General features: G+C 48.1%; 1 protein-coding gene across 28 annotated transcripts in view; it reads left to right on the forward strand.

The window, feature by feature from the left end:
• Positions 1 to 19,364, forward strand: part of PTK2 (protein tyrosine kinase 2) — a 238,606-nt gene that overhangs the window by 96,981 nt on the left and 122,261 nt on the right. For all 28 annotated transcript variants that reach the window (XM_047783173.1, XM_047783176.1, XM_047783177.1 and 25 more), the window contains 2 exons: positions 5,259 to 5,346; positions 16,564 to 16,643. In XM_047783173.1, coding sequence (XP_047639129.1) covers positions 5,259 to 5,346; positions 16,564 to 16,643 — 168 coding nt within the window. The remainder of the gene's footprint in view (positions 1 to 5,258; positions 5,347 to 16,563; positions 16,644 to 19,364) is intronic.

Below are 19,364 nucleotides of genomic sequence, written 5' to 3' on the forward strand. Positions count from 1 at the left end.
GGGGCTTTTTTGGTCTTTTTAGAGCTGCACCTGCAGCATGTGTAAGTTTCCAGGCTAGGGGTTGACTCAGAGCTGCAGCTGCTAGCCTACACCACAGCCACAGCAACACCAGATCTGAGCCACGTCTGCGACCTACACCACAGCTCACGGCAACATGGGATCTTTTAACCACTGATCACAGAGACCAGGGATCAAACCTGCATCCTCGCGGATACTACTCAGATGCTTAACCTGCTGAGCCACATCGGGAACGCACGTTAACTCAGTTTTGACGACTGAATTATCTGGAGTCACCTCCATGAAGTGGGCTGACTTCTGCGTGGATGAATCAGACGTAAATGGACTAAGAGCTTTGGGGGAAATGTTCAGGGCTTTGAGAGCAAGGCCTAAGAGGCTGTCTTGGCATTTGAGCAGGTATTGTGGGGCTTCTGAAGAGCCAATGAAAAAGAAACTCCTTTCCGTTGTTACAAGGTGGGGTTCAGGTTCTCCTGCTCATGGCTGTGGAACAGCTCCTCCCTCTGCAAAGACGTGATTTTTTTTTTTTTTCTTCAGACCTTTGCAGGAGAAAAAGTCTTTTATATAGAGGAAAGGTATTATTTTTCAGAAATGATAAAAGAAAATGACTAATGATAGCTTAGGAAGTTTTAGATTGTATTTTGATAGTTTTCTGTGTTATCTTGAAATCACATTTTGAGTGCTTATACCTTAATTTGAAAAGCCAGTCTTTCATTATAACACAGAATTCAGCAAGAGTTATAGAAGATTTAAAGCACTAATAGAGGAACATTCTAATAAACTTAGAAGTGATGGCTTGAAAAAATAGGATAGACTTCCAGATTTGCTTACATACTAGTTAAACATCTGCTGGATGGTGGGTGCTGCACCAGACACTGACATGACAGAGACGAGCAAATTTCTGTCTGTGGCCACAGAACTGATGTTTATTGAGCAAGCTGGTTAAGACTGGTTCTGGTGGGTAGTTGTTACAGTGCAATCAGTCTTAGGTATGTGGGAATTTCCTTTTTATCCTCAATATGTATCAAAAGTTGCAAAAATAGTACACAGAAATCCCGGGTACCCTTCAGCCAGCTTCCCTACGTGTTAAAATCTCCCTTAAACATAGTGCAGTTATTTAAACCGGGAACGTAGCATTGATACGGTATCACTAAGCAATCTGCAGAGTCATCCACTTTCACAGTGGCCAGTCTTCTGGCCCAGGACCAGGATCAGAGCGCCACAGGGCTTCTCAGTGACTTGTGGCCTTGGGTCCTCTAATCTGGGACAGATCGTCAGGCTGTCTTTGTCCCTCATGACCTTGACCCTTTTAAAGCATACTGGCTGGTTATTTGTACATGTCCCTCACTGTGGGTTTGTGTGGTGTGTGTGGGTTTTATGCTGTTTGTTTGTTTTTGGGGGAGACCACGCAGTCAAGATGCCGGTGTCCTCTTTGCATGTTATCAGGACGTCTGTGATGACAGTGTGACTTGTGGTCCTGGTGTTTTCATTTGGAGCGTCTCTGTAGTTTCGTGAGGCTCCATTTTATTTCACACAGTCTGGCCAGGCAATCCTTGTCAGTATCAGGGTTCTCAGAGCCTTCCTCTGGGCGCTCTGTGGACAGCCGCTAACTGAGCCGCCCCACCCAAAGCCCTCCTTCTCAGACACACTTCCTACCCCTCCCACCACCCGCTGCGGAGCTTGTGGGGGTTCCGGTGCTCGGAGCTGGGGGAAGGACTGAGGAAGTTGGATGTTGGCGGCATTACTGAAGAGTAGAGGCAAAAGGAGGGCTTTGGGTGGGGCGTGCTCTCGTTAGCTGCTGTCCACAGAGTGCCCAGAGACCTGGAAACGTGTGTCAGAAGGCAGCGAGCCCGGCCCGGTCCGTGTGGTGGAAGAGAGGGGTGTCGGGATGTCAGGTGCTGTGGTTTAAGCCCTGGGCGGGGGGTGTCTGGACTAGAATCGAAGGCAGAGACGGGAGCAGAGTGTCAGGAGGCTTGTGAGAGCGAGTAAGCTACACGGCAGGGGTTGAAGCAGGGGCCGGATCGCTCCACGCACTCCAAAGGCCTTGCCTACCGCCACTCGCAGGGCCAGCTTCTGTTCCTCTGTTTCTAAGCCACCGGCGCTTTCTCTCCGTTGCGTCTGCCTTTGTCATTCATGTGGGTTTCAGCTGGAGTGGACCTCCAGGCCCACCTCTTAATGGTCGTGGGACCTTGGGAGAATTACCTAATTCCCTAAAATTCCTTTTCCCCCCATCTTTGAAAATAAGGTGAAATAGTAACCTGGTCAGTATTTCTCTCCAGCCACCTTCTGGGCTGCCTTTGGCTCCTGTTGTCTGCTCTGCGTGGTATCTGTCTTCTGACTAGACCTCAGAAATGGGAGGTCACTGCTCTGGCCGCAGTGCTCCTGGGGCTTCCTTTCCCCCTGGGGACAAGCCCCACCATCATGCGGAGGGTCCCGTGTCATCTGCCACTGTCTCTGCAGCCCCTCTGCTCATGGCCCTCGCTCGGTGGGCTGTAGCCGCCTTGTCCTCCCCAGCATGCTGCGGCCCAAGGGGCCTTCCACCTGCTGCTCTCCCTGTGGTACCTGCAGACTCCCTCCTTTCTTCCTTTAGGTCGCACTCGGGTGTCACTGAGCCAGAGCATCCTTCACCGACTCCCTTTCTAAAATAGCGCCTCATCCTCTGTCACGCCCCATACCTTGCTTATTTGTCTTTATCACGTTACCTGCCACCTCACACATGCTGATGTGTTTGCCGTCTGGCTCCCACCACCAAGTATAAACTTTTGAAGGCTGGTGCTTTGTGCCTGTTTTACTCACTAAGGTACCCCCAACCCCTTGAATTGTGCCTGGTAGATGACTGGTGCCAAAATAAGTGTCTGTTGAGTGGTGACGAACGTGGTAGCTGAGCCGCAGAGATCGCTGAGACGACGGGCCCGTGCCTGTGCGGCTCTTCCGCAGTCCGCCAGCCGGGCCTCTTCGCCCGGCATCCTCGCAAGGAAATGGAGGCGCAGAGCGCTAACGGCAGACAGCGAAGGAGCGACGGAGCCAGGCTTCCAGCCCGCGCGGTCTTGGTCCAGAGCGCGTGTCCTTTCTGCTTCTTGTAGGGTTGTTGCTGATTAAGAGAAGTCGCTGGTGGAAGTGCTGATCGCGGTGGCTGTCGCGTTCCCGGCAGCCACTGAGCGCGAGCTCGTGGCGGCACCGCCCTCCCAGGGCTGGGTGTTAAGGACACGGCTGTGAAGCCAGGCTGCCAGATGTGTGGTTCGGGACCCGTGTTTGTCATTAGAATACCAAGGCCTCCTGTAGCCTGTTTGATTACGGAACATGCAGCCTTGGAACCGGTTGCCTGTTCTAGCTGGCCGTCACTTTCCTGGTCTGCTAGATATGAAGAAGTACACTTTTATTCTCAGATTAGTGTGTTGATCAGGAGAAATGGCGCATATAGGGTACCTGGTAAGTCCTAACTGCAAAGTGAATGAAAGCCGTTCCACCTCTGTAAATAGCTGCCCGGTGTGGGCTGTCTGTGCGAGTCACTGAGCTCCTGCGACCTAAAGTGAAGAGGACACTCAGAACATCCCGGCAGACGTTGTGTACATCTGTCTTGCATGCTTCCACCTCACCTTCGGTTGAACTTAAACAAGTTAGATTGATTACTTTGTTTTTATTATTTTCCTCATGAGGTAATACATTTTTATGGCTTTTTTTTTTTGTCTTTTTTTGGGGCTGCACCCACGGCATATGGAGGCTCCCAGGCTAGGGGTCGAATCGGAGCTGTAGCTGCCGGCCTACGCCAGAGCCACAGCAACACGGGATCCGAGCCGCGTCTGCGACCTACACCACAGCTCACGGCAACGCCAGATCCTTAACCCACTGAGCGAGGACAGGGATTGAACCTGTGTCCTCATGGATACTAGTCAGATTTGCTTCCGCTGAGCCACGACAGGAGCTCCCTAATGTATTGTTAAAAGATCAATTTATGAAACTTTGAGGAAAAATAGATCTCTTTATAGCTTTTGTGTAGGCAAATATCTTATAAACAAAGCACTAAAAGAAAATACTGAGAAGAATAAATAGGACTGCATAAAAATTACAAACTTTCTTCCTCAAAAGATGCTATTAAAATAAAAAGATTTTAAAGATAATTTTTGAAAGGTACCATTAAAATAATGAAAGTCAAGTCTAGAGTGGGGGTAGGGGTATTCACTACGTCTAATAAAGGCCTCTCATCCAGAATATGTAAAGAATACCTACAGATCTTTTGGCGGGGCACGAACAAAATAGAAAAAAGGACAGAAGCTTTAGCAGACACTTTACAAAAGAAGACAGCCAAAACCGCCAGTTATCGTATGATGAAGGGCCGTTTTCGTTATTCATCAAGGAAGTGCTCACGGAACCACTGTGCACTGCAGTCCGTATCAGAGTGACTGAGACGAGCAGGTGAGAGGCGAGGGTGTCCAGGAGCCAGAACAGCCCGCGCCTGCGAGCGAGGCTGCTGCCTCCTCTTTAGTGTCTGTCTGGGACGTGTGCCCTGGCTGTGGTGTCATGCGTGTGCTTGTTACAGTCCAGCACCGGTGCTGCTGCAGGTGCACACGGCAGACATGCGTGCGGGTGTTCACATGGGTGGACATGCGCGCGCATTCACAGAAGAGGCACAGACCGAGCACTCTGGTGAAATTCGTGGTTTTGACCTGCCCGAAATTTGGCTGCCTGAGCAAAACAACTTTATTAGAGGAGGAGAAACAGTGTTCACAGCAGCATGGTTCTGAAGAGCCCCAAAGTGGAAACCACTCCAGGGGCCTTCAGGGCGGTGTGGGTAATTGTACATCAAACGGTTGGCACTCGTCAGCCTTGAGCAAACCGCAGTGACCCCATAGGGGTGATGCTCGTGAGCCTGAAGCTGGCTGGAGGAAGCCAGACCCAGAAGGGTACCTCCTGCGTGATCCCAGGCGGTAGAGCACACCTGTGGGGTGGGGGGGTGTGAGCTGATGCTGCCCCCGGCCGGTGGGGCTGGAGGGACTCCCGGTGCCCTTTGAGCTTCTCATCACACTCTTATCTCCTGCGGGATCTTGGGGCTGCAACACACACACATGCACATTTTTATGCTGAAAGATCAAAATTTGTATTTATAGATTGATTGTATTTTAACTTATTTTAAAATAATATTGCAGAGTAATTGGCATTGCCATACTCACAATAATACTGTTGTAAACTCTGAATTGAGAAATTTACTTATTTCTGATTCTTCTATTCTGCTAATTATTTTTTAGATACGAATTGAGAATTCGTTATTTGCCAAAAGGATTTCTAAACCAGTTTACTGAGGACAAGCCAACTCTGAATTTCTTCTATCAACAGGTACGAAGTGCTTGCATACCCTTTTTTTTTTTTTTGGTTTCTTTGAATGCTGTTTATTTCATGGTTTTATTTTAGAATTAGATTAAACCTAACATTTGGGAGAATATAAATTTGTCACTTTATGGCAGTGAGATTCTTTTAACTAGTAAGAAATGATGAATTTGAATTTTTGACACTGAATTTTTGTATGCTTGGGCAAATCTTAGAAGATAATTTTAAGTGGAGACAGTAAATCCTCAGTGACTCAACTATTGTTCTGTCTTTAATTCAAGTATAATTATCATGTCTGAATGTCAACAAACATGTCAGATGTTTATTCAGAGCCAACTATATCCATATAATTTTAAAAGCAGTTTGTATAATAAAACCAGAACACTTAAGGGTGGCTTTCTTTTTACCTTGTGAAGTATTAGGCAATATATATATGAAATATAAATCAACCAAAACAATTTTACAATCAAATAAATGTTACTTGTATGTATTTGTTAAGAGTGCAAAAAAAAAAAGGTCTAATTTAATGTATAATTTTGCAATTAAATGCACTTTGTCTTTTTTTTTTGTCTTTTTGCCTTTTCTGGGACTGCTCCCTTGGCATATGGAGGTTCCCAGGCTAGGGGTCTAATCGGAACTGTAGCCACCAGCCTCACCAGAGCCACAACCACAGCAACGCCAGATCCAAGCCGCGTCTGCGACCTACACCACTGCTCTTGGCAACGCTGGATCTCCAACCCACTGAGCAAGGCCAGGGATCGAACCCGCAACCTCACGGTTCCTAGTCAGATTCGTTAACCACTTCGCCACGACGGGAACGCCTGTCTTTATTTTTATAAAATTGTTCATTACATGTCTACTGTGGATCAAGAATGCAGAAACTAATGACGCAACGGGCACTTTTCAGTTCCTCAGTCTAGCAGCTTGTCTGGAAGCAGCTGCTTTGTGTCTAGTCCTGTCTGGCTGGCAGCATAGCCGCTCTGACTGCCTGTGGGGTGGGGGGAGGATGTGCTGACACAGGGAGTTTGGAACCCTGAGCGCCCCCCCCCGCCACGCCCTGCTGTGCCCCCTGCAGAGTGTCGTTTGAGGAGCCCTCCCCTTCACAGGTGAGAGAGAGGCGCCTTTAAATTTGAGCTGAAGCGGGTGAGAGAGGTGGGACCACATCATGTAAAGAGAGGGTTTTAGGTTTTCTCCTGCAGATTATTGGGAGCATTTTAATTATTTCTTCAGCAAATAGCTGATCAGATTTAAAAAAAAAAAAAATACCACCACCGTGATGCGATGGCAGCACTGGGGGTGGATTGAGTCTTTAAAAGGCTGCAGGCAAACTGGGGGCTCTTCAGCCACTGAGGCAGAGCGAGAGGAGGGCGGCTCTAGGGGCGTGGTGGTGGGCAGGTTTGGCGGTGGGTTTGCTAGGATGCCGAGACCGGCTCTCGGGCTGTCCTCTGGACTGTGAGGTAGACTCAGGTAGGAAGGGTAGGTGCCAGGCGTTTACAATAACTCGGAGTTGATGGGAGGGGGCTTCCTTTGCCCAAGGGGAAAGACGGAAGCCGTTTCCGTTCCAGCTGCCCTCAGGGCGGGGGCACGCGTTCTGCAAAAGCGACTCCCAGGCCTCGGGAGCTTCTCGCCTCTTACTAGGGCTCGGCTGGGCCCTCCGCGGTCTGCTGAGCGGCGGCTTTGCTGAAGGAGGGGACAGGAGGGTTTCGTTAACCCACGGGCTTCTGTTGCACTCTTGTCGCTTGTGGAAGCTCTCTATCACTGGTATGGCTTCTTTGAAAAAATCCACCCACTGCGGGTCCCTGTGACATTGATTTAGTGACGTTGATTTCCAGAATGCATGATGCGGGCCTAAATAGCTCACCATTCTTCCTTCCTATAATTTCTAGGCTAACCGGAAAGATGGCACCTTTTTGTCCCTTTCACACTGTTACCAGGTTGTCCTAGTTCTTCCTTTCGGAGAACCTTGCTTCTGGACCTGTGATGGCCCGTGTACCCCAGACGTTCTCCCATAGTAGAACCTATCTGATCGCGGTCTGTGGGGTTCAGGGGAGTGGTCTGTTAAAAGCCGAGGCGTGTGAAGGGTGGCGAGCCCGTGCGGGGCTCGTTCTGCGTCTCACAGCCCCGATCCTGGGCGCCTGCCCAAGCCGCTGTGTGCTCCATGGTCTCATCTGCTCAGGTACCTACCGTGTGGGCTCTTGAGTTGACGGCGCGGGACACGATTGTCCCCCCGTGACTTGCGGTCTGTGGACAGTGAGTACCAGGCTGGGGGCTTCAGCATTTACCTCTTTAGGGTCTCCTGGGATGCCGTTGTCGGTTTCACGGTGAGCGCGTGTGGTTTTCAGTTCTGGCCTTAGAGTGCAAGCTGACCCCTGCCCTCCCCTGAGCCCTCTGCCTCCTGTCGTCAGTCTGAGTAGCGTTTTGATTTGCTTGTGTCCATTTGTTATCCAGCTCGTAGAGGCCTTCCAGGAGACCCTAAGACGCATTTTGTTCAGCACTTTCAGTTTTCAGTGAGCGTGAAATGGAAGTGATCACGTGGGGCTTTAAAGTGTTACTCCTCTTGGTTCATTTCTTCGATAATTTGCGTTGTGCTTGGAGACTGTGGTTCCTTTGAACCGGTTGTTGAGACTTTGCCCAGACTTGTTTCTTTTTTGTTTTGCTGTGTTTTTAGGGTCGCACCTGCGGCATGTGGAAGTTCCCAGGCTAGGGGTCGGATTGGAGCTACAGCTGCCTGCCTGCACCACAGCCACAGCAACAGGGGATCTGAGCCGCATCTGCGACCTACACCATAGCTCGCGGCAACGCCGGATCCACAACCCACTGAGCAAGCCTCAGGGATCCTAGGCAGGTTCGCTTCCACTGCGCCACCACGGAAACTCCCTGCTCGGACTTGTTTCACCCTCTTGCACGTGGAGGTTTGTGGGCTTCTGTCGCTCCTTGGCAGGTCTTCTCTGGCTGCCGTGCAGGGCCCAGTGTGTGCCGTTCCCAGCCCCTGTGTCTCTGTTCTTTCTTCCCGCTGGAAAGCTAGTGTTGCTGGTGGTGGTGGTTTTCCTCAGAACTGGGGTGGTGGTTTCTGCTGCCTCCGATTCCTGCGGCTGCAGTTAGGAAGCTGGCTGTCCTAGTCTCTCGCCACTGGCATCTGTCTTCTCTCTCTGTGTGGCTTTAAGGCCGTTACTGTGCCCTCAGCATTTCGCAGTTTTATTACAAACTAGATGTGGATTCCCACTGTTTCTGCTGCTCCATCCGTGTTGTTTCCGGAGTCCTTAACCCACTGAGCAAGGCCGGGGATCGAACTCGTGTCCTCATGGATACTAGTCAGATCCATTTCCAGCTGTGACCAATTTGATAGCTAGTGCATTTGTTGGACTTTTATTTATTTATTTTTTACAAGTTTTATCCTCCCCTCGGCTTTTTCAGTCTGCCAGGCCATCTTTTCTGGCCCTTGGTATCTACTAATTTTTCTGCCTTTTAATTTTTTTTTTTTTTTCAGTCTTTTCCTGTGGGGTCCTGCCTGTGTTCTGAATCTGACTGCAACAGCGTGTTTTCTTGCGTGTGTGTTAGGCATCTGACGTTTTGTGGCACTCCACACGTGGGAGTCTTGAGGGTCCGCGCTGGGGAGTGGGGGACGCTCGTGTCATTTCCTTTTTAGGAGTTCTTCTCTCAGGGTAGAAATAAAAGAATTATGCTTAGATTTCCTCGATGCCAGTCCCATCCCATGAAAGAGAAAGAAAACTTACCATAAACTACCATGATCTTACTCTGTTATTTTGAAATTTCACTCCAGCGTGCTCATCGTCTTTGTTTTGGAGAGCGTGGGAGGAGAGGGCCCGTCAGTGGCGTGCTGAGTCTGGGCTCCGGGGCATTGCTCTGCAGATGCACATACTTGCATTTAAACGTGTCCTAAACGTGACTGCCAGGCTGACATACCACACATGAGTCACGAAATGGCTTTGACCCATTTTAGAATATGCTGAATGATATTAATCAGCGCACTCTAAAAATAAACCAGAATCTTGTCATAACCCTATTCACTGTAGAGCAGGAGTCTAGACATTGTTTTGATGACCAAGGCAATGGCTTATTATAAAGCATGAGTAGGATGTTTTACCTTGAAAGGGAAGTTTTTCTGTCGTATAACATTCCTTTCTTCTGTGTCTCTCTGAGTTGTTGAAGGAGTATTTGACCGATGGCCTTTTGCGAGCAGCGGTGGCCGTCAGTGTGACGGGCTGTGTCCGTGCTTAGTCTAGAAGTTGTCACATCCACTAACTTGCCGCATCCACTAATTTGCCGTTGAGGATGCTGAACTCGTCTGGGGACTCTGTGACACCACTGGCATTTTCAGCTTTTAAGATGCCTGGGTCTGACATGAGGCTCTCCTTAACGTACAAATACGTTAAGATCTAAAATGAGTATATCCATCTCTTGGCTCTTAAAAAGCATGAGAATGTAGCACAGTTCATGGCTTATTTGGCAAAACGAGTTCCAGTAGGAAGACGATGCTGAGTCCAGAACCGTATCTTTATGGTCTGCAACCTGCACTGCAGAGCCATGTGAGGTGCCGGGCACACTTAGTTTTTGTTGATCAATCTTTCTGCTACTTTTACTGCCTTTTTTCTTTTTTTTTAGGGCCGCACCTGAAGCATATGGAAGTTCCCAGGCTAGGGGTCGGAGCTGCAGCTGCCGGCCTACGCCACAGCCACAGCAATGCCATATCCTTAACCCACTGAGCAAAGCCAGGGATCGAACCTCTGTCCTCATAGATACCAGTCAGGTTCATTACCACCGAGCCACAAGGGGAACTCCTTTGCTCCGACCTATTTTTAATTTTTATGTCTTTATTCACATAATGGTATTATCAAAAATGATTTCTTTAACTGTATTTTCTCGGCTGTAAAGCTTTCTGTCAGTTAAGACATTTTGAAAGGGTAGGGCCAGGTGGGAAATTTTAGTTTAAAATTGACATTTTCAGTGTGGGAATTAATCAGCTGTCCTTTTCCAGAAAGAGGCGGAAATTAATTACAGATCTGACTAATCAGAAGATGGGTTTTCTGTACTTCTTTCATGGATTTAATAAGGTACATCTCCATAACGTGATCTCCTTTTCCACTCCTGTATGTTTTTGGTGATTCAGGAGGTGCTGTGGTTACGGAGGACTTAGGTAAACTGTCCTGTTTATACTATTTGGCCCCTGTTGCTTGTTCACCCTTCTCTATAAAAGACATTAGAAATGGGAGGCAGAGGACATGGTCGTCCGCGAAGCTGCTCTTCCCTGCCGTGAACTGTGCCTTTAGTCCGCCTCAGGGCCTCTGACAGACTCTTTGGGAGGCATGCTCATCTCGCGGGGGTCCCCAGTGCCACCCTCAAGCTCAGTCATCCATCAGAAGGATGCACAGGACTCAGAGGTTGTTGCGTTTGTGGTTGTAGTTTATTGTAGCAAGAAGATGCAAAGGAAGAGCAGCAAAGGGAAGGGGTATGTGGGGTGACATCCGGAGGAAACCAAGAGAAGCTTCCCTGGTTCCCCTCTCAGGGGAGTCACGTGGGACAACAGCAGGTGCAAGGGCTGGCCAGCTTGGGGCCCTCTTGAGCACGGGTGTTGGCGGTTTTTATTGGGCTCCATCTCATGAGCATATAGCACCTCTGGGACCTCAGGTAGACGGGCTCCAGCCCCAGGGACCAAGCAGGTGTGCATCATAATAGCATGGTTCACAGAAGCCATCCAGGCACACTGGGAGGAGGGTGGCAGGCCTCAGGTGTGCAGAGGACCTTTAGCAGGACATTTCAGGAGTTCAACAGGACCAGTCGAGGACCAGTCGTCCTCTTGAGAGTGTGTAGGGTTTGCGCAACCCAGGCTGCTGAATGAACCGTTTTCTGCATGACTCCCCTTCTTTTCCTGGACTTAGTTTCCTTTCATTCATTAACTCTCTTTTTAAAATTGAAGTACAGCTGGTTTACAGTGTTGTTCGTTTCGGTCACACGTACAAGTATTTTTGCCGTCTTCTCTTCCGTTGCGGATAAAAGCGGATATCGACTCTGGCTCCCGGCGCCGCACGGTAGGACGTCGTTGTTTACCTCTCGTGTGAGCAGCAGCTTGTACCGGCTGACCTCGAGCTCCTGGCTCGCCCGCCCCACTGCCCTCGCCCTTCAGGCACCGCGGGGCTGTTTGCTCCGTCTGTGGCCAGCTCTTCACTTTAAGTGCTGTCTTCTGTGGCGCGCTTTCCATAGCAGCTGCACGTTTCGCATAGAGCACATAATTATTGCTGCCATTTTAAAATTAGTTCTCCGGGTATAATTTTACATATAAGGAAAATCACCGATTTCGGTGTACATCTCAGTGAGTGCTGACAGGTGTGTGTGGTCACGCCGTTTCCGTCACAGTCATGGTACGGTACAACGTAAAAGTAGGGGAATGACAATGGCACAGCGCCGCTTCGTAGGCTGGAGATCACATTCCGATGGCGCGTATTGGTGTGTAGCGGTGTGTGTAGCTCTCTGCAGCTTTGCCGCAGGTGTGGGGCCTCTAACTGCCACCGTAATGACGACCACAGCCACCTCATCGTACAGAGGGGCTCCATGGGGCTCTGTAGCACACCTCCCGGCCCCGGCCCCTGGCCATCGCAGAGCTGTTCTCTGCGCCTTATACGGTGCTTTGGGATTTGAGAAATCGATTGGGGTGTGTGCGCATATGTAAATGTGCGCACGCTACATGAGATCTTCTTTTAAAAGACTGAGATGATTCTCCCAGTACCTCTGGTATAATTCGTGGTTGCCTTTCCCTTATAAATGGACAGTGGCGGCCCTTGGCGTCATGCAGATTCTCTAACTTTGCAACGGTGGTCGTCTCCTTTTACAGCCTGTTCTCAGCCTAACATCAGAGCAGTCGTTTTCAAGTCAGAATTTACCCACCGTTCTGTCTCTGTACCTTCCTTATACAAGTTCTCTTCTCTGCTCCACCTGGCACATGGTAGACATTCGGTAAATATGTGTGGAGTGACTTACTGACTTGTGGGAAAAGCATATGACTCAGCATAAGTCTTTATATATTTGTGTAGCTTAACTGTACAAGAGGAAGATTGGGGAGTTTGTTTTAATTGGGAGCTGCCATTCAGTTCCTTCTGTATACAAATACTCCGCTCTGATCTGACAAAACTCAGGGAGTTGTGCTTGACAGTTGATCCAGCTTGACTCACTGCCCAGAATCACTCAAGTGAAATATATAAATGCTAATGTACACACCTGTCTGCCCTCAGCCACTTCTTTTTCTTTGCTTTTTTTATTTCTATTTTTACAGCAACCCCTGTGGCATATGGAAGCTCCCGGGCTAGGGGTTGAATTGGAGCGGCAGTGGAGGCCTATACCACAGCCACAGCAGCGCCAGGTCCGAGTGGCATCTGTGGCCCACCCTGCCACTTGTGGCAGCACCAGCTCCTTCACCTTCTGAGCAAGGCCAGGGATCTAACCTGCATCCTCACGGATGCTGTGTCAGGTTTTTAACGCGCTGAGCCCATAGGGACGCCCGAGTCCCATCTTCTTTACACTCAGACCACGGGCTTTCAGGCCTTCTTGATAAACCTGTGTAGCTGCTAGTATTCAGAAAAGACCACAGCAAAACGAATCTCGTGTGGCAGCCAAAGCATTGCCTTGGCCTATGGAATAAATTATGGAGTAATTTAAGATTAGTACTTTTTATTAGAGATGTGAGTGGCTTTTTATTAAAAGCTGTGCTTTAATTCTCTTGGAGAATAAGATGAAAAAACTCATGAGTATAAATGTAATACTTGCCTACAGAAGGAAGTCCATTTTTTCTTTTTTTTTAAAATTTCTTTTATTTATTTATTTATTTTTTGGCTGCTCCCGCAGCATGTTAAAGTTCCCAGGGCAGGGATTGAACCCACACCACAGCAGGGACAGTGCCAGATCCTTAACCCTCTGTGCCACTAGGGAACTCCAGATACCTCCTATTTTTTAAGTAGGATATTGAAATCAACATGGAAACTAATGTAATTAAACAGAAAACAACCTTCAGAGGGCTTTTCTTAAAAGACTTGCAAATTTGCTGGACTTGGAATTAAGAAACAGTAGTAATCCATGGTCTAAACAGAGAGCACGGGACGCAGTAGAGGGACAAACTAGGAAATGCCCACGAAGCCAGGGGATCCCAGGCTGTGGGATGTGGCCCTCACTTGTCAGGAGCCTTCCTTCTTGTAGAGAGAGTCTGCACTTTCTAAGAGCTCACTAGCAGGTGTAGATACACCCACAGTCGGAGCTGGTGGGCCCGTGGGTCAGGCTTTAGCTGTAACTCTTGCTGTGCGGCCTCAGGTAAACAGGGCTAAAGCCTGTCTTGAAGAGTTACAACACAGACCGTAGGTACTGTGTCTGAAACAGCATCATACTTAGCCTCAGAGGCAATAACCCGTTCCTCTGCTGTCTTCATTCTCTGAGATTTTTTCCTAAGGTTATAAATTGGGGTTTATAGTAGTGTCCGACTCACGGTGATGTTTTGAAGATGACATGAGAGTTATTATACATCTGGCGTGGCGCTGAATATACTTAAGCAACTAGATATCTATACATACACACACTTTAATATTCAATAAATTGCGTTTATCTCACAAGTGAAAGTAGTGACTTCTGCTGGGAGTTAAGAGATGAAAGTCAAGAAATGTTTTATTAAAAAAAAAGAATGAACACCGGGTGTTAAAAACCCCAAGTCGTAAAGAAAGTTGCATGAGCACAGCATCGGGATGTGATAAGTGCAGTGGGTTCAGGGAACGCCAGCTCGGGAGCCTGGGTGACCGGGAGGAGCACGGGGCCTCCAGGGGGCAGTTTTCCAGCCTCGCAGAGGGCAGCTGCCACAGGGCTGGGTGAGGGCAGATGGCTTCTTCCAGAGGGATTGTCAAGTTCTGTTTTCCCTTTTTTTCATATTTGCAACCAGTATGAATTTGAATTGTTTTGATGAGTAAGTAAAACACGTGATTACATTTTCCTACCTTTGAATAGTATTTAAAAATTTTAGTAATTAATCCTAAGATAAGTTTGTAATGATGAATTTTCTTCAACATGTAATTGATATTCTGCTGTGGTTGCATTGAAGTCTATACCAAACTAAGATCCATTGAATGTTTCAGTCAGAACAGCTGTAGTACTTCTCTAACTCGTATAAATACAGACTTTATCTCTTCATTTTTGGGTTCAGTAATAAACCTACTTATGATGCAGAAAGTTTTTAAATTTAGATTTATTTTTTGCTATATAGAAGAAAGAGCCAGTCGAATTGTAGACAAAATGATTCCGGAATCAAAGCTTTTTGCTTAATTTAGTGGGCTGAAGAATTCAGTTCTGTTGAATCAGTCTTATATGCCTACTGTATGTAAGAAATAGTGTTGTGTGGAAAATAACATTTGCACACAGAGTCATCCAAACCCCAGTTGGACTTTTCTCGTTCGTTCATTTGCTCGCTCTTCAGTCAGTCTTTAGTGACCACCTTGGTGTAGCTGCTGCTGCAGAAGGCAGAGCAAAGGTTTCGGAGGAAGTGGCGTTGAGGCCAGAACTAGTGGCCCCGCTCCTGTGCTCCTGTCGTGAGCGCAGTGAGTTCATGTGCTTGTCGGCTTACAGGCTCTGGGCGTTCCCATCTGAAGACTCTCTCTGCTCTCCAAGGAGGAGATGTAACAGGTTGACTGGAGAGAGTGCGAGTCATTGTGCTGGCAAGCTTCCCAGGCAGGCATTGCTGTGTCTCCAAGCAGTTTCAGGTGACCGTTTGAGATTTGTCATCGTGAATTTAAAGCAAAGCCTATGTCACATCTCCAGTTGCTCAGCAGTGAGCGTGGAGGAGGTGGGTGGTTGGTTTCATTATCTGTTCATTTTGCCAGGCAGTTAAAATAAAGAGATGAGGGGAGTTGGGGGTCTTTGAAAGGGAAGGTTGTAATGACAAAAGTCCACATGAGGTGGACAGAGTCATTAACCGGGCAGTAGAAGTCTTTTGAGCAAGTGACCGTCAGGCGTGGTAGCAGTAGCTGAAGAACAGGATCTTTGGGGTTTTTTCCAAGGGCAGAGGTCAACACGCTTTTTCTGTGAAGGGCTAGAGAGCAGTGATGAGGGTTGAGGATCAGGAGGCAAAATGGTCGGTATCGTGAAATACTCATGGGAGACAAGGCACTTTCAGAGTTTTGTGTTGGTCAAACTCCTAACATAATGATGGAGTACAGTGTTTGTCATCCAGGTCTGCCAGTGAGAAGAACGGAGCTCCTTCTTGGGGGAAGAACTAGCGTTTCCCTAACTGAGGTTCAGAATGAGTGTCCCTGTCTTCAAAGTCCGTGGCAGAGGTTGACCTAGTGCTAATCCGTGAGGCTCTGCGTGTTTCACCTCTGATAAGAGCGCTCACTTCCTGACACCCGTCCCGTAGCTGCTTCAGTGGAGCCTGACCATTGCCTGGAAGGCATTTGTAGGATTCTGTTAGATCCTTCTCTTTACAAAGTAACACTTCAAGCAGCTTTCACTTTGCCAATTAATCACTTAGAGTCAAAGGTTAGGGGGAAGCAATTCAGTTGAAGGACTAAATGGATTTTGAAATACCCTTGCATTAATTGAGCTCCAGAAAATGCTGCCAGGACTGTAGTTTGAGTTCAGAAAGTATATCCACTGCACATTTGTGTGGAAATGAAGACTTCCCGTCGTCTTTTCTCTTTGATGACACGCGATGGGTAGAAGGCAGCTTGACATTATTGTGCCTCAGATAGTGCTCGAGTGCTCTTAGATGAATTCTTCTTAGAGGAAGGCTGTTTTATTTATTTATTTATTTATTTATTTATTTTGGTCTTTTCTCTCTTGAGGGCCTCACCCGCGGCATCTGGAGGTTCCCAGGCTGGGGGTCCACTCAGAGCTGTAGCCACTGGCCTGTGCCACAGCCACAGCAGTGCTGGATCCGAGCCGCGTCTGTGACCTACACCACCGCTCATGGCAACACTGGGTCCTCAACCCTCTGACCGAGGCCAGGGACCGAACCTGCGTCCTCATGAATGCTAGTCAGGTTCCTTAACCACTGAGCCCCGACGGGAACTCCAGAAGACTGTTTCATTCTGTGCTCTCCAGTGTTACTCATTTTTCTCTGCAGCCTTAGCGTAGTGATTGACACAGCATGTAAGTGTGTAAACACACTCGGTAGGCATTTGTTGAATGAGGCTAAAACGTGTTCTCCTAAAACGCCGCTGTTCTCCCCGTTCCTTTGTGTTGTAGGTGAAGAGTGATTATATGTTAGAGATTGCTGACCAAGTGGACCAGGACATTGCTTTGAAGTTGGGTTGTCTGGAGATACGGTAAGGGGGTAGATACCTAGATGCTGAGGTCTTTATGCATTAGCTTTTTCCATTACCTTTTCTGGGTTTGTTTGTTTTTTTCTCATAAAGATTATCAATCAAATACTGACTGAAACTTGATTAAATTTTGAGACTAATCTGAATTAAGTTGACATTGCTAATTTTAGATCTTTTAAAATGGTATTTCATTAGAGTTAGAATGGAATGATTTATAAAAGCATTAGCATGTAGGCAGGTCTGAGACGGAGCTCGGAGCTCCTGTGACGGTGTGTAGGCCACTGGCTGAGGTGGACACTGACTACTTCAGGGAGCTCAGTGGTTTGAATTTGAGCATAAATAGCCACACCTGCCCAGTGACTGCCATGTTGCACTGTGCAGCTTTAGAGCAGAGGGTGAAAACTGACAATGGATTTCTTTTTCTTTCTTTCTTTTTTTTTTTGGTCTTTTAAGGGCCACACCTGTGGCATATGGAAGTTCCCAGGCTAGGGGTCAAATTGGAGCTACGGCTTTCAGCCTGTGACACAGCCACAGCAACGTGGGATCCAAGACAAGTCTGCAACCTACACAGCTCACGCTAGATCCTTAAACCCACTGAAGAAGGCCAGGGATCGAACCCACATCCTCGTGGATACTAGTCGAGTTTGTTACTGCTGAGCCACGACAGGAACTCCCTGAGATTGGATTTCTTATTTCTGATAACTTTTTTTTTTACCACTTATCATATGTCATCTCCTGTGCTACCCATTTTAAACGTTGAATAAAAGAATATTTTACTTTTGTCAGGTATAATTTTACTTAAAATTTCTTCTGGGCTGCTAGTTTAAATGAGTTGGTTAAATTAGCTAAAATGTGATTGTGTGTACTCAAAGCGGTTAGAAATAATTTTCCCCCGAGATCACTGTTTTTCATAGTACCTAAGGCTATTAAGTGACAGTTCCTGCAAAGAGCGAATCATCGTTAAGTGTAACTCTCAACTCTTCATTAAAATGTTTTCAGCCTTACCCACATGGCCCAGTAACGAAAGCCATCTCTCACTGGGCGTCCCTGTCCATGCCCTTCACAGCGTTCACAGGGGACACGTACTCAGGCCCCTTTTTTTTTTAAAGGTTTGCAGTCTGGCTTTGTTTTTGTTTTTGTTTTGTCTTTTCTTGGGCCGCTCCCATGGCATATGGAGGTTCCCAGGCTAGGGGTCGAATCTGGTGTAGGTAGCCGCCGGCCTACACCAGAGCCACAGCAACGTGGGATCTGAGCCGCGTCTGCCACCTACACCACAGCTCACGGCAACGCCGGATCCTTAACCCACTGAGCAAGGCCAGGGATCGAACCCGCAACCTCATGGTTCCTAATTGGATTCGTTAACCACTGCGCCACGACGGGAACTCCAGACACTTTTTTTTTCATTTTCTTTTCCTTTTTTTTTTTGTCTTTTTGCTATTTCTTGGGCCGCTCCCACGGCATATGGAGGTTCCCAGGCTAGGGGTTGAATCGGAGCTGTAGCCACCGGCCTACGCCAGAGCCACAGCAACTCGGGATCCGAGCCGCGTCTGCAACCTACACCACAGCTCACGGCAACACTGGATCATTAACCCACTGAGCAAGGGCAGGGACCGAACCCGCAACCTCATGGTTCCTAGTCGGAGTCGTTGACCACTGCGCCACGATGGGAACTCCTTCTTTTCCTTTTTACAGCCACACCTGTGGCATATGGAAGTTCCCAGGCTAGGGGTCAAATCAGAGCCACGTCTTCGACCTGCGCCACAACTCATGGCAACACCGGCTTCTTAACCCACTGAGCGAGGCTGGGAATTGAATCTGCGTCCTCACGGACAGTGTCGGGTTCTTAACACTGAGCCACAACGGGAACCCAACTCTTCTTTTTTTTTTTTTTTTTTTTAATGTTGTGGCTGCACCCATGGCATACATGGAAGTTTTAGGGCCAGGGATTGAATCCGAGCCGCAGCTGTGACCTACACTGCATTTGCAACCCTGGCTGCTTAACCCACTGTTCTGGGCCAGGAATTGAATCCACACCTGAGCCTCTGCAGTCAGAGGGTTAACTCTGCCTCACGGTGGGAGTCCTCGGAGACTCTCTTCGTAGTGCAAGCAGTGCTGTGATACAGGACCTGGAAGAGGAGTCCGAAGCGCCAGCTCCCACGTGATGCCCTCCGTGCCCCTCTGGGTTTCCTCCACCCACACGTTATGTTGATCCCTCCTCCTCCCATGTTTGACGTCACTGATTTTTCACTCTGAAGGGAAAGACGCCACAAAACAGTCGTCTCTCCAGTTGTCTCTCCCACGTGAATAGAAAACAGGAGAACAAATTAAATGATCTTTTTGCCCCTTTAAAATTTTGCTCCTTCAGAATCTAGTATTTTCCAGAGAAAAAGTCAGACACATTTAAAAAGTCAAGCCAGTATTAATATTATTACAAGTTGAGAAAGCTCTTGTTGACTGTCCATCCTCCTGTGAAATTACCCCAGATGGTTGGTAATTTCTGTGTTCCAAAGCGGCTCAAGCCAGGCTTTGTCGTTTTGCGGGATAGCTGTCCCTGCAGAGGGCACCCCGCCACCGTGGCAGGTTTCTAGAGAAAGGACTTGGCCCGGGAAGGTCTGAGACTGTGTGGACATGTAGCTTGGACCCCACGGTAGCATTCTGAGTGTGCACTCTCGGTGAGGAGGCAGCCTTTCTCTCCAGACCTGGCACCTGTTACCTGGACTGGCC

The sequence above is a fragment of the Phacochoerus africanus genome, chromosome 6, assembly GCF_016906955.1.
Source record: "Phacochoerus africanus isolate WHEZ1 chromosome 6, ROS_Pafr_v1, whole genome shotgun sequence".
Lineage (NCBI taxonomy): Eukaryota > Metazoa > Chordata > Mammalia > Artiodactyla > Suidae > Phacochoerus > Phacochoerus africanus.